Source organism: Carettochelys insculpta, chromosome 16, assembly GCF_033958435.1.
Source record: "Carettochelys insculpta isolate YL-2023 chromosome 16, ASM3395843v1, whole genome shotgun sequence".
NCBI classification, from domain to species: Eukaryota; Metazoa; Chordata; order Testudines; family Carettochelyidae; genus Carettochelys; species Carettochelys insculpta.
Window position 1 is genome coordinate 5,506,185 of NC_134152.1, and position 27,329 is coordinate 5,533,513.

At 59.5% G+C, this 27,329-nt stretch overlaps 1 protein-coding gene across 2 annotated transcripts; it reads right to left on the reverse strand.

Annotated features, from left to right (window-relative positions):
- Nucleotides 1–1,072: 1,072 nt before the first annotated feature.
- Nucleotides 1,073–26,540, reverse strand: RHOT2 (ras homolog family member T2). 2 transcript variants are annotated; one of them, XM_075010605.1, is made up of 19 exons: nucleotides 26,417–26,540; nucleotides 22,690–22,748; nucleotides 21,509–21,590; nucleotides 21,299–21,342; nucleotides 19,935–19,988; nucleotides 19,296–19,348; nucleotides 18,748–18,856; nucleotides 18,219–18,320; nucleotides 16,854–16,952; nucleotides 16,182–16,290; nucleotides 15,793–15,913; nucleotides 12,051–12,135; nucleotides 10,112–10,257; nucleotides 9,902–10,002; nucleotides 9,680–9,810; nucleotides 8,043–8,123; nucleotides 7,401–7,523; nucleotides 6,857–7,059; nucleotides 1,073–4,412 (listed from the first exon to the last, which is right to left on the reverse strand). In XM_075010605.1, exons 1-19 carry the CDS (start codon nucleotides 26,451–26,453, stop codon nucleotides 4,295–4,297), a joined length of 1,857 nt encoding a protein of 618 aa, XP_074866706.1. In that variant the 5' UTR covers nucleotides 26,454–26,540; the 3' UTR covers nucleotides 1,073–4,294. The 2 variants fall into 2 exon arrangements, with proteins under 2 accessions (XP_074866706.1, XP_074866707.1); XM_075010606.1 differs by lacking the exons at nucleotides 21,299–21,342; nucleotides 26,417–26,540 and having other exon boundaries at nucleotides 22,690–22,739.
- Nucleotides 26,541–27,329: the final 789 nt, after the last annotated feature.

Sequence of the window (27,329 nt, forward strand, 5' to 3'; positions counted from 1 at the left end):
GAATAACTGTGGAAGGGAATTCTTGGAATTTAGCCTATTTGCGTAGTCAGTATGAGCTCAGTTCTGGGCACGGCCCGTGGCAGGCTTCTGTTCCTGGATTGGACGAGCATAATTCCACCCCCGACTGGGGCTCTGGTGTAAAGACTTGATTAAAGAGTTCAAAATTGGCTGTGATCAAACATTCGCCACCGTTCACTTTGCGTTTACTGCTTCCGTGGACGTTCCAGCTGCTGCAAACAGCGGAGGCAGCACAGGGGTGCCGCACAATTTTGCTTCTTCATTAGAGAAAAAAGCAAAACCCAAACCTGAATGATGCATCGCCTCTGAGCGGAGAGAGGGGTGAGGTGGGAAAAAGGGGCCCGCAGATCTCCCTTAACTCATGCTCCTTTTTGCTTCCTTAGATTTCAGAGCTCGGTCCTTTGTAAGCTGCTCAGAACCACACGGCACCGTAGCAGTAAAGATCAGTCATGCCGTAGAGTCTGACAAAGCGCTTATTTTCCATCTACCACTTTTGGTTGATCTCGTTTTTTGACTGTAAGCTCCTGGGGGCAGGGACCTCAGCTTCTATTCTGTTTGTACAGCACCTAGCACAATGGAAACAAATCCAGATTGAACCTCTCAACCTGGAGTGCTCTTGTTCGTCAACATCTGTAATCCGGCATGATTTGAGTTAGCTGGACGACCACTTATCATGGGTTTGGCCAAGTTTCCTGCACTCCCATAAAGTCTGTTTCCAGCCATCAGCCCTGGCTCTCAGTGCTCTGTGCTGTTATTTAGCTGTACTTTACCCCTAAATGTCTTCGAAGAGCCCAGTAAGCAGAGAAAGTGTTAGTGATGCTGCTAGACAATACTGACCTCCCGTGGTCCGGCAAATTCTCATCTGACAAGGGTGCTGGCCTGGAGAGGTTTAACCTGTAATATAATCTACTATGCCCAAGTCTTCAGCTTTGGTGAGCTCCCGGCTGATACCCCAAGGGGAAGAGCTAGGTGGTTTCATTTGCTTGACACATCACCGAGGAAGACTCAACCCTTCCCCACCTCTGCCAATGAGAAAGACAGACAAAGATTTTACAGCCAGAAGATGCTTAAAAATGTATTTTGTTTTACATAATTCAGCTGATAAAATCATATGGCTTTATAGGCTCTGGACTGCCCTTGGGCCACAGTGTCAAGGGAAGAAAGGCTTTTCAGCTGCTCCGTTTCAGTGGACTGGTTCTCATCTAGGAGATGCTATATTTGGGGCTTGGCTCTGACAGGAAGCTGCCACTGGACTTAACAGACTCAAACAAGGATTTGGGACCAACCAGTGAAATGGGAAACTCAGCGTGGATTCAGTTCCTATAGCACAGCAAATGTGACTTGTCCCCCACCCCCCCCAAAATGGACTCAGCCAGAAGATTGGGCAGATTCCACTGTACGACAGGCCCGACCTGACTTCCACCAGCAACGAGAGGTGTGCAGGGGCACAAGGGGCAATAATGCCCCAAAAAGTGCCCTCCGTTTTAAGCCATCAGTGAAGAGGGCAGCTCTGTGGAGAGCGACTCTTCGGGCAAGCCCAGATCACAGCTTGAGCCCAGGCCAAGGACCAGCCGCTGGCACGTCGCAGGGCCGGTACGAACTCGGCCGGCTGAGGGGGTCCAGCCTCCCAGCTGGGGCCAGCCCCGCAGACACTGCTAGCTGAATTCTGAAATCCTGCCACCTGCTCCGGGCCGTCACGTGCCATTCTGGATCCAGCCACGTGGCTCTTTTGACAACGGGAACAGCATCCTCTGCAGCTGTGCCTGAGAGACTCTGGCCCCTGCGAGAGCTCTTCCTCCACCTTCTGCAGAGGAAAATTGTAGCCACAAGCTTAGGGCTTTCCCCAGCAAAGCCACCGCCAAAAAGTCCCCTCCTAACCCTTCTCTGCCTTGGCTTGTTGAGACAGGCTGAGCAGCAGGAGCTAAGCACACCTCCGCGTCTGCCCCACAGGACCAAAAGATGGGGGGCTGTGCTGAGTGCCACTGGGAGGATACTGGAGGAGGCTCAGCCTGATGAGTCTGAGGCATGTCCAGCAAGCCAGGATTTAAACAACCTCTCCTGCTGCCTGCCCAGCCTTCAGCCCAATCCTACTGCAAACGACAGACGAGCAACCGGGAAACCAGGCCCAGCTTCCACCAGCTTCTCCCACAAGCCTGCCCCAAGCATGCGAGGAAGGGAGCCGCGGTAGTGGCATTTCTTCAGTCAATCCTTTCTAGTTCTCTCCAGCAACAGGCACAACCAGAGTGGAGATGACATGCGGACAGGAGGTCAGGAAAGCAGAGACAGGCCTGGCCTGGTTGTTGGAGAAGGCAGTCCTCCCTCCCGCACAGTTTTGGCATGTTCTCCTGGGGCTCTGTGCTAGGCCGAAGAGAAGGGAGCTGGTGTTGATACCAGAGAAGGAGCAGCCGGGGGCTGGCCTCCCCTGCACCTGCCAGTTAACCCCCGGGGCCAGAAATAGCCAGGAGGTCCAGGAAAGCAAAACTTGCGGTTCAACCGGGAGACTCTACGCTGAAAACTGCGTCTCTGGAGTATCACGGGCCTCCAGTCGCAGCCGTGCAGAACAGACACTGGCTACTTCGCTGTGCGGTACCCGATCCTTAAGCAGCCACGTCAACCGCACAAATTACACCCGGACTGGTGCGGACACAGTTACATGGTATTGCTGTGACGCTGCACCCCCGTTTGAAAAGCTAATGCAGGCATAAGGCCTTTCCTGAATTGGCTGGTGTATCGCCTTGCAAAATAAAACCACCCTTGCCCCAGTTAACGCACTTCCCAGGATGCCTAGTAACACTGGCGGCCCAAGAGAGATGGGGTAGGAGTGGGAGATGGCATTGCGCAGGTCAGGATGGGACAGGCTGGCAAGGGAGCCGTCAGATCAGGGCCCGGAGGGACTGGTTGCAGACATCCGAAGAGATACAAAGAAAGGACCTGCTAGGAAGCTGGGCTGAGCTGGCACCTGGAAATCTGCCTTGGATTGATACTGGAGCAATGCCACAATGCCGGGTCTTCTGCAGGGACCCTGGCAGGTCAGACCTGCACGGAAGTGAAAAAAAACCCCAGTCGGATCCAGCCCGCTGGTAGGTCACCTCCTGATACTGAACGCGACCGTCCCAGACAGCAGGCGGCCGGGTTCCGATCCTAACCCTCTGCCCGTGCAGGGTTCGCAGCCCCAAAGCTGCCCCCTGAGCTAGTGCAGGAAAGCCAGGAGAGGACGGTGAGCTGCTTCCACTGCCCAAAGCCAAGCAAAGAGCAGGGGTACTCAAGTCATAGATGTGGTTCTCAAAGGCCCCTTTTCCTGCTCTAAGGAGGTGGTTGGTTACCACCGTAAGGGCTTCCTGTGTGACCTGCAGCCAGACGGCATCCCCTGGACACGTGGAAAGGGCAGAAGGGTCCCTGGAATATCTTGTAAGCGACAACGCTCTCGGAGGTGGAGATCTGCTCAACGTTGCTGGCTCGGAGAGCCACAATGCCTCTAAAGCAAGGCGGTGGTCAGGACAACCACCCGCAGCAGGCTGGCCAGCAGTCCAAGGAAGGAGAGGCAAATAAATACCAGGAGACGTCAGGTGACTACTCAACAGTGAGGAACGTGGCTGTGAAGTCCCCCTCCATGTGGCACCTTTTAAATATGTTCTTAACAGCCCTGGCTTCCTAAATCCCAGTTTGTCCACTGTGTCCTGACAGACCCCGTGCTGCCTGGCCAGGCGTCCACCGCACAGCTCCACCCTATAGGAGAGGAAGCCCAACCCACACTGGGATCCACAGTGATCCCTTCCTGGGGAGTACTGAGCCGGGAGAGGCGGGGTCTGAAGGATACGCACAGCTTTTCCAGGCCGCGCCGTTCGTGCCAGGTCCCAGCTGGTCTTACAAATGATAGAAAAGACACGGGTAGCCCCGCAAGGCTCCAGGGAGACTGGATTCCAGGCTCTGGAGGCGCCCAGACACGGCAAGGGGAGGGCATGACGGTCACACCGGCAGCATGGATAATGTCGAGCCTCAGGGCGCTGGGAGTCAAACCCCTCCTGGCAGGTTTGCCGGAAGCGTAGGGAGAATGGCTTGTGTTGGCCACGCTGGTTGGTGTTGCGAGGTCTGGAAGATCTTGCTTGTGGGTCTGCTTTGCTGGTGCTGTAATCAGGCTGGGGGGTGGGGGAGGAACTCCCGCTTGGAGGTCCGGGCGGGAGGAGTTTGATCCTGTCTGTCTGCGTATAGTGTGGAAGGACGCTGGTGTCTGTGCTGAGTAAGGACCGGGGCCCTGAGGGGTCAGTTCTCCTCCTCCTTATTTGCTCTTTGCCAGTGCTTTGTAAAGTGCGAATCCTAACACCGCAGTGATACTGGCTCCCAAGGCCACCCGCAGCCAGAAGGAAGCGGCTCCCAGCTCGGTGTCATTCAGGTGACTGCAAAGAAACAGACAAGAAGCCATTCAGTGAGCTGCACAGACAAGGTCTTACACCGACGGACACGAGCGAAACTGAGCCCTAAAGCACAAGCCGCATTTGGCCACGCACCGGACCCCCGTGGCCAGCCCTCGGGTTACAGAGCAGTGGTGCTGGAGTAAGAGCTTTGCAATGGCCTGAGACTACCACTCCTGCGATGAGCGCATGTCCAGAGAGCTCCATACCTCGGTGCTTTCAAGTCCCCAGCTGACAACGGACGGCCAGAAGAATGGGAGCTAGCCACGTGCCTGGGGTACAGCCGAGAAACTGAAAGGCAGCAGCACAGCGGGGTGGAGTGACAATCCCTGCCCTTCTCTACACCTGAAGAAGTCCAGCACGCCCAGCTCTCTAGCTGGCTCCAAAAGGGGAACGCGAGGATCGTTCGCAAGCAGAACAGCCACCACTGGCGCAAGGTGGGAAAGAGAACAGGAGGCGTTGAAAGGCTGGTCCTAACCAGCACTTGAGCCCCGAGGACACACCAAGCTCGTGGTACGCAGTGCATCGGATTACAATGGAATTATGCCACTCCTTTGCCCTTCTCGGGGTGGTTTTGAACGGGTGGGAGGGATACAGGCTGCACTGACGGGCTTTTTCCTTAGCAAGGGTCTATAAATAGCACAACATCTAAATAACTGATACAAACCAGGAGTTACACATCTTCCTTTCTAGGCCAAGCTCCATTTACACCTTTCAGCGCTGAAGAGCAAAACACAACAAACCCCCGCAAAGGCAGATGAGAAGGGGCTGGTACTAGCAAGCCCTGGAGCAGGGCTCCTCGCACTGGGGGACCCCACCCAAGAGGGGGGCCCCAAGGAACGTAAGAGCACAAGACATCTTGCAACAACCTTTAGATCTTTTGCATTTCACTACAGGCCGTGAATCGTTAACCCTTAGCGTAGGGTTGCCCTATGTTCACATTTCCTGGACACGATCCCTTTTCTGCTCCAAAGGGTGGCGAGGCAGAGAGTCACCATCCTTACTGCTCCGCTGCTATGCTTACCCTCCCACTCCAGGTGTCCTCCCTTTGGGAATCTGAGATACGGGAGCCCCCCAGGCAATAATGCACTATGGCTTTCTTGGGAGGCGAGGGGGAACATCACAATCTGCAACATTTTCAAAGGGAGAGGGTTTGATCCCACTGGTCGCCCACAGGCCAGAGAACTGGAGCCTGCGTAGCAGGAATGCATCGGGGTACAGACGTGAGGCCGTTAAGCAGATGAACCCGCCGCTTCCTTCGTGAGCCCGCGTTACCCAGGTCTATAGAATCCGCGCACGTCCCCAAGGAGGAGAGAACAATCCATTATTCATACGCTGCCGACTCAAAGACCAGCCAATCCTCCGGCCTCCATTACGCATGTTATTTATTTATACTGAATTTCCTGGATATATTAGGAACATTTAAATTTTAATACGATGGGGAGAAAAGCATCTGCGCTAAAAGAAAAGATATTTACTGAAGGGAGACCAATGAAAAAAAAATCTGTTACCTGCTTACAGCTCTTCTCGCATTAATCTAATTTACTGCCAGTGAGAGCGTACCCCCTGTACTTAACTAGGTCGGTCAGTTTCATACTCCAGCTCCCTTCTAGAAAATGATGCTCCTGCCGCAGGCAGTGTCTAGGCAGGAACTTTTCTGATTGCTTTCTTTCGCCAACCTGAATATCGATTCTAAATCCGCTCGACTGGGCCACCCGCTTCTGCTCCAAAGCAACCGGGTACGAATGACCCAATGGGGCTCCATCTGACCAATCTCAGAAAAGTCGGATCAGTCGGGGGCAAATAAGAGGCCAGCGCTTGGGACTGGAAATCCCCACAGGGCTCTTCCCAACTCGGACGTTAACAAGAAAGACCCAGCAATGGGAATGCAGTCAGCTGTTCTGTCTACGGTGCGTGGGCTGGAGCAGAACCCAGCTCTCTCCCCCGTAGCTGAGGTGGCTGTGGAGGGATACCCACTTGTTTTGGTTTATACGAGGACCACGCCCGATGCCTGCACAGGGCAGGCTGTTGAGAGAGAAGGGGCTGTTTTTGCAGACTCGCTAGACAGACTAAAGGAAGGCAGGTCCTCTGGCTAAGGCAGGAAATGTGGGATCTTCTCTGGGCTCTGCCACTGACTTTCTGGAAGAGCTCTCAGGCGAGGCGTGCTAGACCACGGTGAGCTGGGACACTAGCACTCCCCCACCTGCCAGGGATGCTCCAAAGACACTTTTACAAAGGTGCTCAGATCTGACAGCAACGCGAGTCAGAGTAAAGCCGACAGAATGAGGCTTAAGACGGGATTCCATTCATCCCCACCCAAGGGCCCATCGGTGTTTACACGCATCCCTCAGTCCCTCAAGCCTTCTGCCTGCCCGCAACCTGGCTGTCCGCCCAGAGGCGCTCTCAGTGGGATCAGAAAGAGCACTCACGGGAAAGCAGCTGCCGTGGCCAGTTTGGTATAGATGGTGGTGCCGGGCAGGCCGGGGCTGTTGCAGGTGAAGTAGAAAGGTGGCGGCAGGCGGTGCTTGTAGCAGAACTCAGCGGGCGAGAGTCCATGCTGCTGAGTCACTTCCGGTAGGTCTGACTTGGAGGCGACGAAGATGCAGGGAATTTGTCCATCCATGTAGTGTTGCTGGGTAGGAGAGAGACAGAGGTCAGGACAGAGGTACCGGGGAGAGGTCACCCCCCGCCACTAACGATCAAAGGGAAAGGGAGAGGGAGACCCTGAAGCTGGGATGCGGCAGGGGCGGAGCAGCCTGGCCCCATGAAGGAAGATGGCCAGCAGGAGACCAATGAGATCTGTTGCGAGAGGCAGGATCCCTGGCGGGCTCTGGTAGCACTTTACTGTCAGCTCAGTGTACGGGAGATGTAAGCCAGGGATCCTCTGCCTGGTACCGGCTACCTCCCCCAGCAGGACGTGGATTTCCTTCCCTGGGAAGGGGGCTGCCACGCAGGGGAGGCTGCGGTACTCACCTTATAAATACAGGCGCAATAGTTGAAAGATTTGGGATCGTTCACGTTGTACATCAAGCAGGCGACATCACACGCCGCGTCCGACGCCTTCATGAACTCTGTGTCCACATCGATCTCATACAACTGGAGCAGAGGAACGAAATGGACAGTGGCGCAAGGGACGACAGCTGAGATCGCGCAGCTTGTGGAGAACGCAGCCCCTCTCACGCCAAGGCCCAAGTCATGCCAACGGGGAGGGGGCTGTCACAGGAGCAGCCTGGCAGGGCAGCTGTTGAGGCAGAAGCCCCACAGGCAGCTGTGATCTAGTTGCTACCAGGGCAGGAGTCAGGACTGCAGCGACCTGCTCCATGACCCACGAGGAGTCACTGAACTCTCCATGCCTCTGTAGAAGTGCTGCGCCTCTAAGAGAGCCCCCCAGGGGCTGCCTTGCAGCGAGCGGTTTTTAATTCCAGGACAAAGCAAGCAGCACTGGAAACCAGGAGACTTCAGAATGGCCTGTTAAGACTGGGGGTTGCGTACTATATCCTCCCCATGACCATCTCCACTGGGACATCTCCAAGATCGCCACGCTGCTCATCAGCTCTCTCCCCAAAGCAGACCCGCCTCGAGAGCTGTCCCAATCTCCTGCTCCATGGGACTTACTATTAAATATTTTTCCTGGCCACTGACTTGGACAGTGTTGATTGCATAGAAAGACAGCTCTCCCGGGGACTCCCTCTGTGCCTGCAAGGACGGGACAACAGCAGTCCACCACGAGAAGAGAGAAGGTTTACCATGGATGGATGTCTCTGAACGTTCTCCCAGGAGTCCCCATGAGGGGCAGTGACCTACCAAACTACAACAGGGAGCCAGCCCAGATCGCCCACGCCAAAGCCACTCCCAGCTAGCTGCCCGCTGAACCAGGCGGCACAGACACTTATCGAGTCAGCAACTATGAAGAGCAGATGCTTCCGTAGGCATTCTTGCCAGGGAAGGGGTGACCCCCCGAGCAGAGGGCGGGAAGCAGTGTGAGGAAGGAACTCGTCCCTCTGCTCCGGGAAGGGATGGAAAACATAGGCCAAGTACCATGGGAATTGCCCTGCCAGCACGAGAACTGGAGGGGGAGATGCGGTGTGGGAGGTTCTGACTGGCTGGAGTAAAGCACGAGGGAAGGGGCTGGAGGGAACAAGCCTGCACTGCCCAGCCCAGAGGGCTGAAGTAAATGACTTCATAGGTCCCTTCCCCATGGCACCAGCCATTGGACCCCCAGCCTTTTGATGCCTGAGATCTACCCGACCCCTTCCCCAAGGCCCTGCCCCCTCCAAAGCCCCACCCCTTCCCCAAGGACCCACCCCCTCCAAAGCCCCACCCCTTCCCCAAGGCCCCGCCCCTTCCTGAAGCCCCACCCCTTCCCCAAGGCCTGCCCCTTCCTGAAGCCCCACCCCACTCACTCCAGCGCTTGGTCTCCCGCACCCCACTCACTTTTACCCTTTTACCAGGCTGAGGCGGGGGCTGGCTTTGTGAGGCGGTTAGGGTTGGGGCAGGGGATTAAGGGAGTTCAGGGTGTATGGATGATGGCTCGGGGAGGGGGGTCAAAGCTGGGGCTTAGGGCGCAGGATGAAGTGCGGGAAGCTGATGGAGGGGCGGTAGCACTGGACCAGGCACTTAGGGGGCTCGGGGTGCCTGGGGGCGATGTATGTTGGCTCTTGGGGGGGGCAGTCTGGCACTGGTACTTGGGCTATAGGAGGGCTGCAAGAGAGGGAGGTCAGGGCTGGGGTGCGGGTTCAGGGGGCACGTGAGGGGCGGGGTCAGAGGTCGGGACAGGGGGCTGAGGTGCAGAAGGCAGCTCAGGGCTGGGTTGTGGGGTGTGGTGCTGGCACTGACAGGGAGTGGCTCCCAGTCAGCACCGCAGCGAGGCTGGGGCAGGCTCCCTTCCCACTCCTGGCAGGGGCCAATGCGCCCTGGTGTCCCCCAGGGGTGGGGAGTGGGGGGCCCAGGTCTCCAGGCGCTGCTCCTTTTCCTGACACCGCACCTGTCAGCTCTCATTGGCCACGGCCCCCGCTGCAGGCCAGCAGAGTCTGCGGGGCCCCGGTGCTGGCAGGCAGGAGCACACAAGGGGCCGTGGAGCTGCACAGCCGTTCCCAGGAACAGGCTGGGGCATGCAGGGACCCTGCCAAGTGCAGAACACGATGGCCCAGCTGTTGGCGACAGCCCCCTAGTCGGGACAGGCCCGGCCACCCAGCGGAGAGCGAGGCACCCATTTTGCCGAGCTCCCAGGCGACAGGAGAGCGCGTACTCACAGCCAGGTTCCTCCCGAGGAGGGCCTGCAGGAAGGCGGACTTGCCGGTGCCCCTGGGGCCAATCACCTTACAGAGGAAGACGTTCCGCTGGGTCTGACCCTTCTCCAGGTCGATTCTCTTCTCCCGGGTAACTGGAGGAGGGATGCAGGGAGCCCTGCGTCAGCACTCCAGGCGGCCGCCCAGGCTCCAAGGCCACCAGGAGACGCCGGAGGGACGACCTACCCGTGACGGCCTGTGTCTGAGAGTTGTGCTCTGAGAAGATGGGGTAGCCCAAGTAACCCAGGTACTCCAGGCAGTGATGGACATCCAGATAGGACACCAGCCTGGGGGAGCCAAGCAAAGAGACCGTTGCCAGTTCCGGGGGGGGAGTCGACCGAGCCAGGGATGTGCTAAGTGAGGCGGATGCGGGGGATGGTGAGGGGCTGCGCTTACGTCCATTGGCAGAGGAATCCATGCAGTGAAAGCAGGCCTGTATCAGTGGTGCATACCGTGTTGTAGAGCTCCAGTCCCCAGGGCACGTAGGGGAAGACGCTGAAGAAGCTCTGAAGTTCTGCAGGTGAGAGGGCTCCGTCCCCGTCCTGGGAACAGAAAGGGAGAGCTGATGCGGGGGCGGAGGCAGAGCACAACTAAGCAAGCCTGCAGGAGGCATTTACCTGGGCACGGACAGAGCCCCGGCTACCCAGCAATCCCGTGGCTGCACCCCACGGTGAGGAACCGCTGGCTGCCACGGAGATTGGCTCTGGGGAAACCTTGGTTGAAAAAGATACGTCTGATCCTCAGCACTGCGGCAAGACCCTCGACAACACGAGCCACAGGCAAACAACACACCGTTGTCTGCCCGAGTCTGAGGAAAATCGCCATGGGTGCGAAAGGGAGCCCATCCTCCCCGAGAGGGGCCGACTCCTCTGCCAACAGCTGCTCCCCTGCCGGTGGTTTTCGGAGAAACGCCCGCCCGCACATTCCCCTGAAAGTCCGGCCCTTCTTCCGCACCTCCCCTAGGGCCGACAGCTCGAACCGCCCACGGCTCAGCGGCTAACTTGGCTCCAGGCAGCTCTGATGATGCATTCCAGGTTCCGCCTCCCTGGTCCAGCGTGGTCAGGACCTGACCGGTCCCAGACTAGCCCAGGGAAGGTTCTCTGCCTTGGCCCCCAAGCTGCCCCCACGACCACCACTGGGCTGACTCCCCTCCACTGTGCCTGGAGGCTGCCAGGGAAGCCTGGCTCCAGCCCGTGCTGGGGATGCAGCTCCAGTCCTGCACGGCTGCCCCTTGCCCCGTAAGACTGAAGGGGAAAGCTGACGCTGGCCCCGCCGGCCAGCCCCAACCCGGCAGGCCTGCCCCGATGAGGGTTGCTGGGCGGGATGTGGGCTCCGCTACACACACCCCTGCTGCCCCCGGGCTGCCAGAGGACGGAGGCTGCACTCTCCTGCCTGGCTCTCTGATCCAGTGGCATCCCAGGTCCTGCTGGAGGCGGGATGTTGCTTCAGCAGAGAGTGCTGGATTTAGGGCTTAGGTTGGGAACTGCAAATGCAGATGCAGCGCAAGATGGAGCCGAATCATCAAACAAAGGGGCGACCGGAGAGCTCTGCCTGATTGCCTGCAGCCCGAACTACAGAGCCCCCTTCTGAGAGAATGTGACGAGAGCTGCTGCCCCCCAAACGCCCACGGGAGCGTGGCAGGGGTGCGGCCTGGCCTGCCTCGGAGCACAGGGGAGCTCGGGTATTTCTGCAGCACGTGTCTCTGCAGAACAGAGCAGGGCAGAGCCCCTCGGCCCCTGCTGCACAGACCTGGCACGCTCCTCGAAGAGCAAAGCTGCTTTCTTCCCTCTCCCCGCTCGGGGCCTCTCCTGCCAGCGTCGGCAGTGTGGTCACTTACACCTGCTCCGCTGCTGCGGGAGAGCTGCCACGGCGGCTCTGTGCCCCCATTTTGCTACCCAGGGTTCAAGGCTGGGGGTGATGACAGGTTATGTCCTGCACAGACAGGCAGTCTCCACTGCAGCTCTGCCCCAGCTGGAGGGAGCTTATTAAGACCCTGGCTTTAATGGCTGCCCACGGAGCAGCCAGTCAAGCTTGGAGCCATCAGGGCACGGCAGGCTGCGCTGCTCAGGTAGCTGGCTGCCAGGCTCAGCACCAGCTGGAGTTTCCAAAGAGGTGGGTTTAAGTCTGAATTACAATGAGCTGCAACGTGTCCTCTGTCCCCAGTGGTCAGCATGGATGAAGATGCTCCCCCCTGTGAAAGGAGGACAGCTCCGGGCTGCCGTACCAACCCCCCAAAGGCAGCAGATGGGACAGCCCCAGAGACACCCCGGCAGCTGAGTGTGGTATCCCGGGGGGGTGCTGGACAGCCGGCGACTCCCACCCCAGCCCACCTCACCTTGTCGTGCTTCTCAAACATCCGCTGCAGAAACTGGTAGCCAAAGTGGTTGAGCTCGGTGGAGCAGCCCTGGGGAACGCGGAACCTGGAGGAACATAAGAACATAAGAATGGCCATACTGGGTCAGACCAAAGGTCCATCCAGCCCAGCATCCCATCTGCTGACGGTGGCCAATGCCAGGTGCCCCAGAGAAGGAGAACAGAAGACAATGATCAAATGATTTATCTCCTGCCATCCATCTCCTGCCCTTGTTCTGAAGGCTAGGGCACCATACTTTATCCCTGGCTAATAGCCATTTATGGACCTAACCTGCAAAAATTTATCAAGCTCTTTTTTAAACCCTAATAGAGTCCTGGCCTTCACAGCCTCCTCCGGCAAGGAGTTCCACAGGTTGACTGTGCGCTGTGTGAAGAAAAATTTCCTTGTATTAGTTTTGAACCTACTACCCATCAATTTCATTTGGTGTCCCCTAGTTCTTGTATTATGGGAAAAGGTAAATAATTTTTCTATATTCACTTTCTCCACACCATTCATGATTTTATATACCTCTATCATATCGCCCCTCAATCGCCTCTTTTCCAAACTGAAAAGTCCCAGTCTCTCTAGCCTCTCCCCATATGGGACCCGTTCCAAGCCCCTAATCATCTTAGTCGCCCTTTTCTGAACCTTTTCTAATGCCAATATATCTTTTTTGAGGTGAGGAGACCACATCTGCACGCAGTACTCAAGATGTGGGCGTACCATAGTTTTATATAGGAGGAAGGGAGAGAGCGAGCGAGTCAGGGCAAGCTGGCAACAGGGATGTGCCAACTCCCCCACCGGGGGCCTCCACTCAGGCTTCTCTTCCCGGAGCACAGGGAGCCAGGGCTGTGCCAGGCCATGGGGTGGGCACAAATCATCCTGCAAGGGAGTCAGGCCCCGCTAATCAGAACCTGTGGCAGTAGCTCTCACAGACTGCAGCCAAACAGGCCGACCTGCCCACAGCTGCAAGGGGGAGCCAGAGGAGACCTGGGGCAGAGTTGTCCCAACAGCCAACTCCCTGAACACTCACAACCCAGTGCAGCCCCGCTGCCTGCCAACGGCTTGGTGAGTCGCCAGCTCCCAGCTGGCTACACCTCTTTTGGATCCCAGTGGCCTGGCTGCAACATGCTCCGTTTCAATGCAAATGGCCGCGCCCCTTGGGCAAGCTGCTGGGGCAGCCCTCAGCTGGGGAGGGCTTGGATGCCCCTCGTCTCCTGCGGGCCTGCGACGCTCAGCCACTTGGGAATAGCGCTGCCGCGCCCCTTCCGCACCAGGCTTGCTGAGCCGTGGGCGCCGAGTGCAGAATTCAGCGCCTGGCCACGCCGGAGCACGTCCATCCTCACGCCCCCGCCCAGTGCAAGAAACCTCTCGTGAGGTATCATCTGAAAACTCCCTTTGCTGGGGAGTGTTGCCCTGTTAGAAGAAGGGAGGCGGCACCACCCCGAAATGAGGACTTCCCTCTACCAAGTTATGAACGCGTCCCAAACCCCGCCCAGACTGAGGCTGGCCAACAGGTCGGCCCTCCTCACAGGACCGTGTGTGCGGCTTGATTTGCATTTCAGCAGGAACTAGAGTCATTGGGCAGGGAGGAAAAACCACCAAAGCTCCGCCAGGTGAGAAAAAGCCAGCGAGGAACATCCTCCCCTTTGAGCAGCGACGGGCTAGCGCCTGGACTGGCCTGCCTTTACCTCAGGAGTGCTGCAGCCAGGCCGGGTCTCCCAGGCTCGGGCAGGTTTGCCACCGCGCAGGAGGCGCCGGCTGACCCGTGGCAGCGCTTTGGGTGGATGCTGAGGGAGCAGCTGGCTCTTGTGGGCCATGCTGGGTGGAATCAGAGCACCCCAGTACGCGCCCTGGCTTTACACGACTGTCAGCTCAGCACCACCGGTGGGAGAAACTCAATGCCGACGGAAATCAGTGGAATCCGGCAGCCCCGGGGGTGGGTTAACGAACGCCTCTTGGGCCGCGTGCAGAACCCACGTGAGCCACTGCCCGAGGCTGATGCCCAGCCGGGGGCATTTCTGAGAGGGGGCCTGGAGCAAGAGAAAGGAGGGACGAACCTCTCCAGAGGACCCCTCTCCCCTGCCTGGTGCATTTCCTGCCCCGGCAGTGACAGAGGAGGTGTTTGCTGGCCACAGGGGCTGGGGAGAACCTGACCCACCTTCCCCGTAACCTGGGGGGCTGCACAGCTGCCTGGTTAGCGCCACCCAGACAGGGTCGCCCAACCCCTGGCCCTAGCCTTCCCTGCCCTCCGACCTGCCGCAGCCAAGGCTGTTGGACCTGGGCCAGACCCTGCCATGGGCAGCCTAGCCTGGCCCTTCTCCTGCCCAGGCCTCCACCCCAGCCCTGCAGCAGCCAGGGCAGGGAGAGATGCCATTCTCCCTGCAACCCAGGTGCTGCTCTGAGGAGAGCTGGGACAATCCCCTCTGCTCGCCGTAACCCAGAGCTCCCTCCTTCACCCCTCTCCCCTCAGGGGGAGGCCGCACGACCCAGCACCCCAGCACTCTGCTCCGGCCCTGGGCGCCTCATGCTCAGCTGCTCCCTCACCCCCTGCACCCCACCCCTCTGCCCCAGGCCTGAGCCCCTTCCACGGCCGGGGCCCCTCAGCCCCACCAAAGCCCTGAGCTTCGTTCTGTGCGGCGACACGCAGGTGAAGAGTCACGCGGCATCTCCACGATAGTGCCCAGGACAGCTTCATTCCCTCGGGACAGTTAAAGCTAGAAGGACGGGGGCTCGGCCAGTACGACGGCTGGAAGCGCCTGAGGAGAATCTCTGCTTGCCTCTGGCGGAGGTTACGTCAGGTACTGAGCAATCGCGTCTCTAGGTGTTTCTTGTGACCACTCCTGACTGTCAGGCTTCATTCCCTGCACTCAGCTCTCGCCGTGCAGCGCAGAAACTCCGTTTACTCCTCTTTCGGCTCCACCGTGTTTGAACGAATGTGTCTGATTAACCTCCGGGGACGCTCAACTGGGATGGGACACCCCCCTCGGGCCCTGGCCAGCAGAACACTGCATGCGCTCGTCTGGGGGCCGCCGGGGACCGGGGCGTGCTGGCAGGCTGAGGTAGACAGGGACCCATGGAGCGGCTCAAACGCTGGTGGCAGTTCAGGAGCAGCCCAGCTGGGAGCTGGTGCAGCACAGAGCGGCACGGCCCCAGGGCTTGCAGGGCAGAGGTGACGGCTGCCCGCCCGCCCGGTATGTCAGTGGTGATTCAGTCACAGTGGTTCCCTTCCGGCAGCGAGAGCCCTCCTGACGCCGGCGAGCACCGCTGCAGAGGCGCTGGGAGTCTCGCCAGGGTTTCACAAAGCAAAGCCTTTCCTCGGGGCGGGGGCAGGCCCAGGCCCAGGCCCAGAGAAGGGGAGGCAGCTGCAAACCCCCAGCCGAACACGCCGCTGACAGCCCGCTGCTGTGACAGCTTTTCCCAGGGACACCAGCCTTCAAAAGCCCCTCAGGGATTTCGCTGGCGGGCCAGTCCCGGCCCCACAGGCACGTCACTGGGGCTAGCGGTCCGTCTGCCCCCACAGCCAGGCCAAGGGGGACGACTGATAAGACCCACTGGGAGCGAGGGAGACCCGGTTTGGTTAGAGGTCGGTTAGGACGGAGGTGACCCCCGCGCCTCCCCAGGGTGGGACATGGGGGCTGCAAAGGAAGGCTCTGAGCCGGCTCCCTGGGGGACCCCGCCAACGCCCGCCCCCAGCGCCGGCGAGGACGAGGGCTGTACGCACGGCGGATAGAGATAGTCATCCGTCAGCTCCAGCTCGTCCGAGTAGCCGAAGCGGCGCAGGATGGTCCAGGTGGTCTCGTGCCGCCCCCTCTGGATGAAGAGCGTGTTGAGGAAGAGGAACCCTGCGAGCAGAGGGCAGCCGGGGCTCAGCACACAGCGCTACGGAGCAGCACGCCCGCGCGGCCCCAGCTCAGAAGAGGATGTCCCTTAAGGAGCCGTCCTTCCTCTGGCCACGCAGGGCACCGGGACCTCGCTCTGGGCTACCAGACCACGGCCTGTGCGCCTGAAGAGCTCGCTGCTCGGCACAGCGCGCGTCTGCCAGAGGCGAGGTAGCCGGGACGGCACAAGGAGACAGCGGCGCCCACCTGAAAGCTCCCTCGCTTCACTCACCGTTTAACGTCAGGCCATTGTCCTGCACCCCATCTGTGGTGTTCTTCCACACCACCATCTTCACGTCCTCCAGGGCCTGGGGAGCCAGCGGATTCCCGAAGCAGGACTTCTACCTCCGACAGACGAGGGCGTGGTTGGGAAAGCCCATGTCAGCAGACAGCCGACTTGTCTCTTTCCAGCTCTCCAGAAGGGAGAGGGTTAAGCCCCACCTCAGGCCTTCCCCCCAAGCTGCCCACACCCTGGCGATACCAGATCCTACGCACAACCTGTCACCGGTCCCTCCCTGCCTTCACCCACCTCCTGGATCGCCGGCCCAGCCTTATTCCTGCCACACGAGTCTACTCCTCCGCGGCCGGTGCGGCCGGACTCCCTGTTCCTCTCTAGGGTCACCCTGCTCCACACGTCACAGAGCAAACCCTTCCAGAGCTCTGCCGGGCCAGGCTCGGAGCGCGCGGGCATGGAATGACTCTCCAGGCTGCTGAAGAGAGACAGAACTCCCCTGTGCCAGGGCATGAGCTACTGCCTGTCCCTGCTAACAACGGGAGCAGCGCTCTCGGCGGGTTCCCAGGGGACTGGAGTTACCCTGGAGTTAGGGAAGAGGCCGGCGGGCTTGTTACGCAGGTCTCCTGACAGCCCAGCCCTCTGGAGACACAAGCGCCGAGCGGGCCGTACCTGGAAGTAGTTGAGCTCGTCGTCGCTGAGGATCTGGTTGTTATCCTGGTCGGAGATGCTGAAGATGCGGGTAAGCGCTCGGGCACACGCCGGCCTCAGCTGTGGGGATCAGGAGCCCAGGGAAAAGCACAGGAAGAGGCTGTCGTCAGCTCAGGGCTCCCTCCCACAAACCCACCTCCAGAGGTGTTCCCGGGCCGGCTCAGGGCAAGGGGCCACCTAGGCAGTCACAAGGCCTGGACCGGCTGCTGCAGAGGCAGGGGTAAGCGGTGGGTAATAATCAGCCCACATGGGGATTTTCTTCCCAGCCCGTCCACCAGAGGCTGCTGGTGCCCTTCTGCGGGACCCCCAAACGTGAGCGGGGAGGAGCTCGTTGTGAACATAAAAGCCCAGGCCGGTTCAGAGTCCTCTGCCGCTTGCGGCCTCGAGGACATCTGGTGGCGGAGCAGCCCCCTGGCTAGCCACACGTCTCTCCTTTCCGAGATGCGCTCTTCCTCAGGGAAGCCGCCTCGGGGCTCTGACGCACGCTGTCCCCAGGGGAGCTAGGGATCCATCTATGGCCAACCCACGGCTCTCGGCCCAATGAAATGCAGCTCCTGCTCAGAGTCGCGCGCCTGGCCGGCTCACTACTGGTCCGTGCACGCAGCCCAGGGCCTGGAGGGGGAAGTGCCTGGCTGCAGCAGCTCTGGTGAGACCCAGGCATTGGGTTAGAGCAGGTGGGTGGAGGGGAGGGGGCCCAGGGCTTGGGGTGCATGGCTCTGAGAGGGGGGATGGGGTAAAAGCGGGGGCCTGGGGGTGCCTGGTGCTGAGGGAGGGGAGGGGGCTGGATGTGCCTGGCTCTGGGAGCGGATGGGGGTGCCCAGTGCTAGGGGGGGTGCTGGGGGAGGGGAGGGGGCTGGGGGCTCCTGGCGAGGGGAGGGGGCTGAACGTGCCTGGCTCTGGGGGTGGATGGGGGTGCCCGGTGCTGGGGGAGGGGAGGGGGCTGAGGGAGGACACTGAACCACATATTTTATATTTCCTTTCTCTAGAGATGCAAAAACACATCCCCCCTCCACGGCTCTTTGCACTCTTGCCCCAGCTACTGCTGCTCTTAGCCCTCAGTGGCCGGCCGCTGCCGGTCTGTTGCAGCAGCGTTACCTGGCACGCTGGGCCCAGGCGCCCCAGGAAAGTGCCCTCCAGCTGCCCCTTCCCCACTCTGAGCCGCACCTGCAGGAGTGCAGCGCGCAGGCGGCGAGTCCCATGCTCAGGGGTTAGCTCTGCTGGGGGCCGGGCCAGGCAGAGTCAGGGGCAGCCCAAGGTTTCCAAGAAGGGCAGAGGGCTGCAGGCATGCAGGGAGAATCGGGAAGGTTCTGGGAGGCCCTGGCTGACCTGTTTCTCTTCTGGGTCGTACAAGGGCGCTGTCGGGTGCAGAACGGCTTTCTGGGCGTAGTAGAACAATTCCGAGATATTCTTCAAGTTCTTGGCCGAACACTAGGGCAAGGACAGCGAAAGGGACCATGAGTGGGCCGGGCCAGGGGCCAGCTGGAAGATGGGGCTGAGATGTGAGGTTTCAGCTCCCAGCTAGTATTAGACTGAGGCAGGGACTGAAGTCGGTGACAGTTACTAGGAAGACACCCAAAAAGGGAAACTCCCCATTCACATGGTGGTTTTTCTTGGCCCATTTCACATGCCCGGAAGGCAGTAAGAATTCTGCCACGTCCCTGCCAGGTCCTGGAGACCCAGCTCCTGCCAGGGCTGGGTGGGACTCTGGAAGGCAGCGCTGAATGCGGGCGGAGAAGATTTGCCCAGTCAGAGTGGCAATAGCCCATGGAAGCAGGGACAAGGCCTCTTGTTAGCAGTTCACACTGGAGAGCCCTGGGGCAGCCCCAGCGCTGGACACTGCTGGGGACGTTCCCACCTCCACGCAGGTCTCGATCTCCGAAAACTGGTTCATGATGGGCAGGATGATCTCCATGGAGCTCCCAGACTGCAGGTCAGACTTGTTGCCCACGAGGATGATGGGGATTCTGGGAGGGAGAAGAGAGGAAGTGACCTGGAGAGGCCAGGCCCAGGCCTGACCCTGCCTCTCTACCACGTAAGCCTCACAGGGGCTCCCACGTCACACACGTGCTCTCAGGGCACTTGGTCACAAGAGCACTCGGAAGAACAGGTCTGCCAGTAACCTGCTCACGTTTTCACCTGACTTCTGGGCTCGCGAGACCCCGCGGCCCAGCAACCCCCCGTTAGCTCAGGCCTCCGCAGTCCAGCAATGATGCAGCAACTGCCTGCTCCCTACGGCTCAGCCGCTGATCCTCCTGCCTCAGTGGCACCGAGCCCCTGGGCGAAGGAAAAGGCTCCAGATTCTCCAGGCGGGACGACTGCCCCCGACCCTGCACTGCTGTTCGCAGGAAGCTCCCAGGCACCTCCGGTTCCCAAGTCCCCGTCCGACAGCCAGTGCTCAAGTACCTGGAGCCCTTTTCAACTCCCCCGTTCACCAAGGGAATCCACTTGGTGCGAATCTGAAAGGCAAAGCAGGAGAAATCCCTGTCAGAGCAGCCTGGCCATGGCCGAGAGCGGCGGGGAAGTGGGAGGGTTGGCACCTGCACCAGTCGGAAGCCAGCAGGGGGGCTGCAGCGCACAAGTCCATCAGGGCAGCCCATCCCCTCCCGTAGCCCCCTGCCGGCTCATCAGACAGCAGGCGACAGCAAACAGGTACAGGCCAGCGGGCGCGAGGGTGGCAGGCTGGTGGTGAGCCACTGGAGCAGGGCTCTCAGAGGTGCTGGGGTCCCATGACAGCTGGAGAAGCCCTCAGCACTCCCTGCCCTGGCTGGCTTTAGGAACTGCCCGGGGCTGCTAGCGAGCAGGTGCCAAGCGGTGGCTGGGAGCAGAAGTGGGCAACATCCCTGTGGCACATTCCCTCCGCCTGCGGCACTGCCCTGGCATGCCTTGGAGAGTACCTCCAGCAAGACGCAGCAGCCACCCGATAACCCCAGAAAGCCCCTGAGGTCAGCGGGAAGACAGTGGAACAGGACAGTCTGGTGCCTGGACTGTGGCTGATCCCAGGGGCAGGAAAGCAGAGGGAGGAGTCGGGAGTCTACCCATTACCTTCTCGATTGTGGCCTCCACGGTGACATCATAGACCACGCACACCACGTTGGCCTGCGGAGAGAGAAGCAGGGGAGGCGGTGGGTAACGCTGCCGGGATCAGGCACGTTCTTACCCACGGCCAGCACGTGCTGCAGCCCACGCTCCTCTTGCAGAGTGGAGAGGACCTGGCCGCTGTACGGCTCCATCACCCAGCAGCCAGGTGTGCCAGGAACAGCCAGGCAGGCTCCCCTCTGGGCCTGGACTTTGTCCCAGCACCCCGGCCCCGTGGGCCACTCCTACCGGAGACAGGCACCGCAGGCCCTTTGCAAGCTCTTGAGGAGACAGGGGATCTAACAGATCCCATCTGGGATCCCAGCCACCCCCGGCTGGCGCACAACCTCGGTTACGTGTTCAGCAGAGAAGGTGGCAGGCTCAGCTCAAACAAGGATTCAGATGACGGCTGGTTGTATTAGCTATGTCCATGGGCCTTCCCCCTCCTGCCCGCACCGAGTCTGGCTACTGCCAGACCTGGCAAGAGCTGCAGACAGCTGGGGTCACTCTGCTGGCTGTCAGCACCCCCTGCCCACCAGAAGGCAGCTTTGAGGACCCAGCCCTCCCTCCCCACTGCCCACGCTTCTGCTTCTCATTAGAAAGGGTCCAGAAGAGGGGCAACTAAAATGATTAGGGGTTTGGAACGGGTCCCACCTGAGGAGAGGCTGGGGGTTTTCAGTTTGGAAAAGAGGAGACTGAGGGGGGATGTGATAGAGGTCTATAAAATCATGAGCGGTGTTGAGAGGGTGAAGGAAGAAAAGTTCTTTACTTGTTCCCATAATATAAGAACCAGAGGACAGCAAATGAAATTGACAAACAGCAGGTTTAAAACTAATAAAAGAAAGTTCTTTTTCAGACACCACACAGTCAACCTGTGGAACTCCTCGCCAGAGGAGGCTGGGAAGGCCGGGCCTACAGGAGAGTTCAAAGAAGAGCTAGATAAATTTATGGAGGTTAGGTCCGTAACAGGCTGTTAGCCAGCAGGTAGGAACAGTGTCCCTGGCCTCTGTCAGAGGCTGGAGATGGATGGCAGGAGATAAGCGGCTTGATCATTGTCTTCGGTCCCACCCCCCGGGGCACCCAGGATGCTGGGTTAGTTGGACCTTTGGTTTGGCCCAGTAGTGGCCGTTCTCATGTTCCCAAGGCCGCCCTGGGCAGGCTCTTTCGAAGGCCCGAGCTCTGGCCCGGCCAGCGCGGGAGAAGCCCGTGCGCCAAACCGAGAGCGCTACGCCAAGAGCCACATGCAGATCACAGCAGCGCCGACGGCAGCGGCTGAGGAAAAGAGCGAGACCCGCCCCCCGCACACGCCGGCCCCAGCCTCCCCCGCTCACCTTGGCGATCTCCTCCTGCAGCTCGGCCTCCGTCTGCTCCGACTCTGGAAGCGAGAAGGGCCGAGTCACACGACTGCTGCTGGCTTCCCGCCAGTCCCCTGGGCCTGGCCACGTGGCCCAGCTGGGAAGGGGACGCAGCGGGGGGGCTGGCGAGGGCGGGCGGAGCTGGAGGAGGAGCAGTGAGAGCCATGGGACGCCGGGGGGCCCTACCTGAGTAGTCCACGATGTGGGTGGGGACTTGTTCCGGGGTGACGTCGGCTGGGATCGTGATCTCCTCCGCACGGGGCGGCACCTACGAAACAGGCACGGTCAGCAGCAGCAGCAGGAGATGCAGCCAGGACGTCTGTCACCCCAAAGGCACGAGAGAGGCAGGGTCGGGGCTGCACAGGCTGTTGCAGCTCCGCCCTGCCCCTTCTGGGGCCACAGCAGGCGGCTCAAAACCACCGCAGCTCGGGGGGCGATGGGGTCGGCCTGGCTCTCCTCCCCTTGGCGCTCCCACCCGGGCAGCCGACAGTGGTCCGGGGGCAGCGAACTCTGGAGCGAACGCACGTGGAGCGGGGGCCTGACTCCCCCAGCGGGGAGGAGAAGGCCCTTCCCCGGGGCTCCTCCAGAGCTGCCGCCCGAGCTCTGCTCTGCTGGGGACATGGTGGTGGGATCAGTCGCTGCTGTGGCACTGCGCCCCCCCGCCTCGGCATTCCACCAACCCCCTGGCGCCCGGGCACTGCAGAGCAGGGAGGCCGAAACGCACTGCGCTTACATCCCAGGGAAGCCTCCCCGACTCTCGCCCGTAAGATGGGGCTTGTCCCTCTTCCTGGCCTGCAGATACACCCCAGTGCCCTTCCAGCCGCCTGGGAAGAGCGCTAAGCTGATTAGCTTCGCTGTGGAAACGGGGCGGGCGTTCAGAACTATCCTGCTGCTGCAGAGCAAGGGCCAGCAAGGAGCTCAGGGCCTCACAGCCCCTGCTCCGCTGCAGGGGAAGACGCTGCCCCTGGTGCCAGGGCAATCCACAGCCATTTGGGCTAATTCTGGGTTCCCTTTCTAAAGCAGCCTGGGCTTTGGAGCAGGAAGGATCCCTACCAGGCATGAAGGCAGCATGGCTACTCTGCATGTCACATTGATGGCTACAGCTCAGGGCTCTGCAGGCACACAGAAGAGCAGAGAGCCCCACCCAGGGAGCGCCCCAGCTGGGCCAGAGACAGCAGCTGAACTGCCGGGCTAGAGAGAATGCTGGAGGCTTGGCCAGACTCAATCTGCCCTGGATGGCCCTATCAATGCTGGTCTCACCTCGAGGGGCTCTGCTGGCCTCTGCCCCAGGCCAGACAGACATCTGCCCTCCCCGGATGACCAAAACGCACGAGCGACACCCAAGAAAGGCAAAGCGCCTCGCTCACCTCTTCGGGGAACTCCTCGCCCACCAGAGCCATGATCAGTGACGTCTTCCCCACCTGGGCTGTGGGAGAGAGAAGGCGAGAGGCTCAGAGTGGCCCTTTGCAGCCTGGCTTTTGGGAATGGATGTGGCACAAGCATCGCAGGCCAGGGCCTGAAATCTGCACAGGTGGCAAAGCAGAGGGGCAGGGATGGAGCAGAGAGCTGAAGGGAAATTCGTTCCTAGCCCGGAGCATAAAGAGTGAAATTTCCTGCAGTCACGTTGCGTCCGATGAAGCGGGTCTTTGCCCTAGAAAGCTGATGCTCCAAAACATCTGTTAGTCTCTAAGGTGCCACAGGACTTCTTGTTGTTGTTCCTACAGTCACAGGCTACAGATTCCCTTTAACCTTTGCACCCGCTCTCAAACTCCATCCATGCGCAGAATAAATTGTATGATGTGCACCAAGGCTCGCACAGATGGACACCACCAATAGAAACACACACCGCTGGCTGTGGGCGCTCTGCCTGTCAGCTGAGCAGCATCTGAATCTCTCCTGGGTGACCAGCCAACTGCTCAGCTTACAGGGAACACCGGTCCCCACCAGTGAACACTGCTGGCTCCTATCGGTAAACGGTTTCCCAGCAACACAGTCCTAACTTCCCAAAGCCTTTGCTCTTTGGGGCGCAATTTCCTCTGCCCAGGCTCAGCTCGGGGCAGAGGAGAGGAGAGGAAAAATCCCACCAGCTATTCTGTGAATTCTGAGTGCGTGACAAAGCCAGTTCTTTGGTAAGAACTGGAAACGGTGTGGATGGAAAGCAGGAGACAAGAGAGAGCTTTATGAAGGTGGGGGATTAGAAACGGAGTCTCCAGGCACAAAGAGATCAGAGGACTTTGTCCGATGCTACACAGCAAGCTGGGGCAGGTGGGAAGCAACCTGATGTCTCCTGCTTGGTAGCTACACGCTAATGCTGCCAGAAGAATGCTACCGCCTCTCGTTTTTTAAACGAGCTTGGAATAAATAATAGAAACCGAACCAAAGCCGTTTTACCTGGAAAGCCAGCCTGACACAGCTCCCGGGGAAGTGTGAAAAACACAGCCAAGTTATAAAGATTTGAAAATGCCACGTTTTAAAACTGTGGTTGCCCATGTCCCAGTTGAAATGCTCCTCCTCCGGGGGCTGGGCTGCGGGGAAGTTACGACCATACCTAGAGCAGTACAGTTCTGCTCGTCTACCTTCCCACTTCTTCTTCAGAAGAAGAGAGTGTCTTTTTCCAGGTTAATTTGCATCACTACTGGCATGACGGAAGAGAAACTGGAAAAGGTACTCTTCCCCTGGGATCTGGGTCCTCCAGGGAATCAGAACAACAGCTGACTACCCGTACAATTATACAAGGGAATTCCACCTCCCCCTCCCAAACCAAAAGAGTGCAAACAATGTACGCGGGGGACGAGGGGCGCAGAACGATTGGCCACTGGGTCTCGGGCTCATCCATCTCTATGTTACTGTTTCTAGGTCTGCGTATTCACATTTCGATACCGATTGCTAATAACGTTTTTACCTTCTACAGACTTATTTTCTTACACGCGCCGAAGGGTTTTTTTTTTTCCCCCCCAAAGGAACAGGACCAAAATTTCCGTTGGTTTGGATCCCATTAGTCAGGTGCGGGGGGTTACTATCTGCAGAGATGAAAGCAGGATCTGACGTAAAACGTTTGCTCACCCTGCCCTCGCCCGCCCCCCAGCCTGGCAGCATGCGCAAAAGTGGAACACTGAGGGCCTGCTTCAGAGAGGCTGCAATTCTCCTCCTACGCCCAGGCTCCGCTTTCTAAACAGGGACATGCGTTGGCCAAACCCACTGGAACACGGCCGACGTACCCTTCAATCGGTAAAGCTCTCAGAGTCCTCACCTCCAGCCACCACACTGCACCTATGAGAGGTCTCGCTTCTCTTTGGAGCCATACCACAATAAATGGGGGCACCCACCCAAGGCTGTGGGTGCTGTTGCCCCGCATGATGAACGTAAACGCAGCCAGCTAGTGGGGCACGATCCACACCCTCCTCCTAGTGAGCAGCCCACATCCAAAGCTACACTCCCCCGCACCACACAAAGAAACATGCCTTGCAGTAGGCCCTCAGGGTCTTCAGGCCAGACGGGGAAGCTTGTTCCAGAGCTACTGCCCTTCCCAGAGAAACCTCTGCCACCAGCGTCTCGTGGTTAAGAGTGAGGGATCCCAGCTTGAGCACCTCTGCTAATCACAACTGGGCCACACTTTATAATAGGGGAAAGAGGGTCAGTAACCTAAGCCTTAATGGAAACCCCAACATATGTGGCTGTCAGTTAGTGTTAATCGGGGAATCATGGGCCAGATCCCTAGCCGGTGTAGGTCTGCGTCACACCACTGAATTCAATGAAATCAGGCCCATTTATGCCAGCTCAGGATCTGGTTCCCCAACGCTTCCTGTTACCAAATTAGTACGTTATCAGCATTTTCCCAGTGAATCGGCAACTGAGAGCCAGCCCAGCAGCAGCGCAGTCCTTAAGACTGGCCAATGGGATGTCCCAGACAACCTGGCAGTCATGGACGGAGCAGAAAGGACTTCTGATGTCGTTATGTTTCATACCTGGGGCTAATTTTACAGACAACGTGGCTCCTGGCAGACTGGTCTCCTCCGCCCTAGCTCACAAGGGGAGGGGAGGTAAACTCCCACCAGCAGACTCCTTCTAGATACAGGGCCAAAGCGGGCAGAATGGTCCAGTGGTTACAACAGAGGCCTGTGGTCAGGAGAGCCAGGCTCCACTCTCAGCACTGACGCTAATGAGCTGCATGACCGTGGTATGCCGCTTCTCTGCTGCTGCCTCAACCTCCCCAGCAAGACCACAAGGATGGTGACTCCCCCTCCCCAGCATCAGGGGGAGTGTTCATCAGCAGGCGTACGGTACAGGGCGGAGGAACAGCCCTGAGCCCAGGCACCCAACTCCCCCATCCAAGCAAAGAGGATCTGTTTCTTCCACTCCAGCCCATCACCACCACCACAGCATTTCTTCAGGCCCAGAATGGGGCCCAGGCAGGAAACAGGAGGAGATTGTCCTGTCTGCACCCACTCTGGCCTGGAGCGGCTCGAGCGCGCTGCAGGGTGCCGGGGTGGGGGAGAGAAGAAGGGATATCTCCATTCCCCAGCATGCCTGGGGGGTAGTATCCCTGCAGTGGGGCTGCCCCCATTACCCAGCATGTCCCAGGAGAGGGTAGTATCCCTGCAGTGGGGCTGCCCCCATTACCCAACATGCCCCGGAGGAGGAATTAGTACTCCTGCAGTGGGGCTGCCCCCCTTACCCAGCATGCCCCTGGGGGCTAGTACCCCCGCAGTGGGGCTGCCCCCATTACCCAGCATGCCCTGGGAGCTTGTATCCCCACAGTGGGGCTGCCCCCAATACCCAGCATGCCCCGGGGCGGGCTAGTATCCCTGCAGTGGGGCTGCCCCCATTACCCAGCATGCCCCAGGGGGGCTGGTACCCCTGCAGTGGGGCTCCCCCATTACCCAGCATGCCCCGGGGGGGCTGGTATCCCTGCAGTGGGGCTCCCCCATTACCCAGCATGCCCCGGGGGGGGCTGTTATCCCTGCAGTGGGGCTCCCCCATTACCCAGCATGCCCTGGGGGGGCTGGTATCCCTGCAGTGGGGCTGCCCCCATTACCCAGCACGCCCCGGGGGTCGCCCCTGCGCGCGGCGCTGCAGCCAGGGTCCGTCTCTTACCCTCCCCCACCAGGAGGATCCGCACGTCCCGCTTCATCGCCGCCTCCCGTCCCGCGCCCGGGTGTCAGGCCCCAGCGCTGCCCCTCCCCCACTTCCGGCCTGCCCGCCGCCCCACGGCGCACGTGCGGCACGAGCGCCGCTCGCCCGTCGCTCTGGGGCCGGGCCCGGCAGCGCCGCCCTGCGGCCACGCGGGGGAGGGCAGCGCCTGACCTCCCGGCGCGCCGGCCCCGCCCTCCCGGGGTAGGGGGCCCGATCCCGGCGCCCAGGGACGTCAGTGGCAGCAGGGGCACAGCAGAGACCCCTTGGTCCGGCCTCCGCCTCCCGGGCGCAGGTCCCGAGCACGCTGGGGATGGGGCAGGGGCACCGGGTTAATTCCAGGGAGCCAGTTTGCAGCAGCCGCTGTTCCGTCCAAAACAGGTGCATCAGGGAACTGCGACTTCAGACAGGGAGCACTTTTCTTAAGCACATACCAGTGCCCAAGCAGGCCCTGGCTGTGCCCATCCACCACCCTTCTAAAAACCCACTTCCAGCATGACACGGGGGCTAGTTTTGACCATGCAAGAATGGTTTATCGCAGTAGGACAAGCTCCTCGAAAGCCTGAAGAACAGTGTTACTACTCTAATAATCCAGGAGGTCCGATTCTCTATGGCTCCATGCGCAGACTCCCATTTGCCTTCAGCAGGAGTTCCCTCGCAGAGCCTGGCCAAAGTGAGTAAGTGCAGAGAAGAGTACTTACGAAACTGAAGAGAAACTCTCATAAAGCTGAGAATTGCTGCCTAGTGTTCGCACCCTCCTCGCTCACCATCCGTATGATTTAGAAACAGCTCAGCCAGCAGGAGCCTGTGGGCAGATTCTGATCTCAGTTACACCAGTGTAAATCCAGAGCCAAAGTTACTCTTTATTACCTCTGGT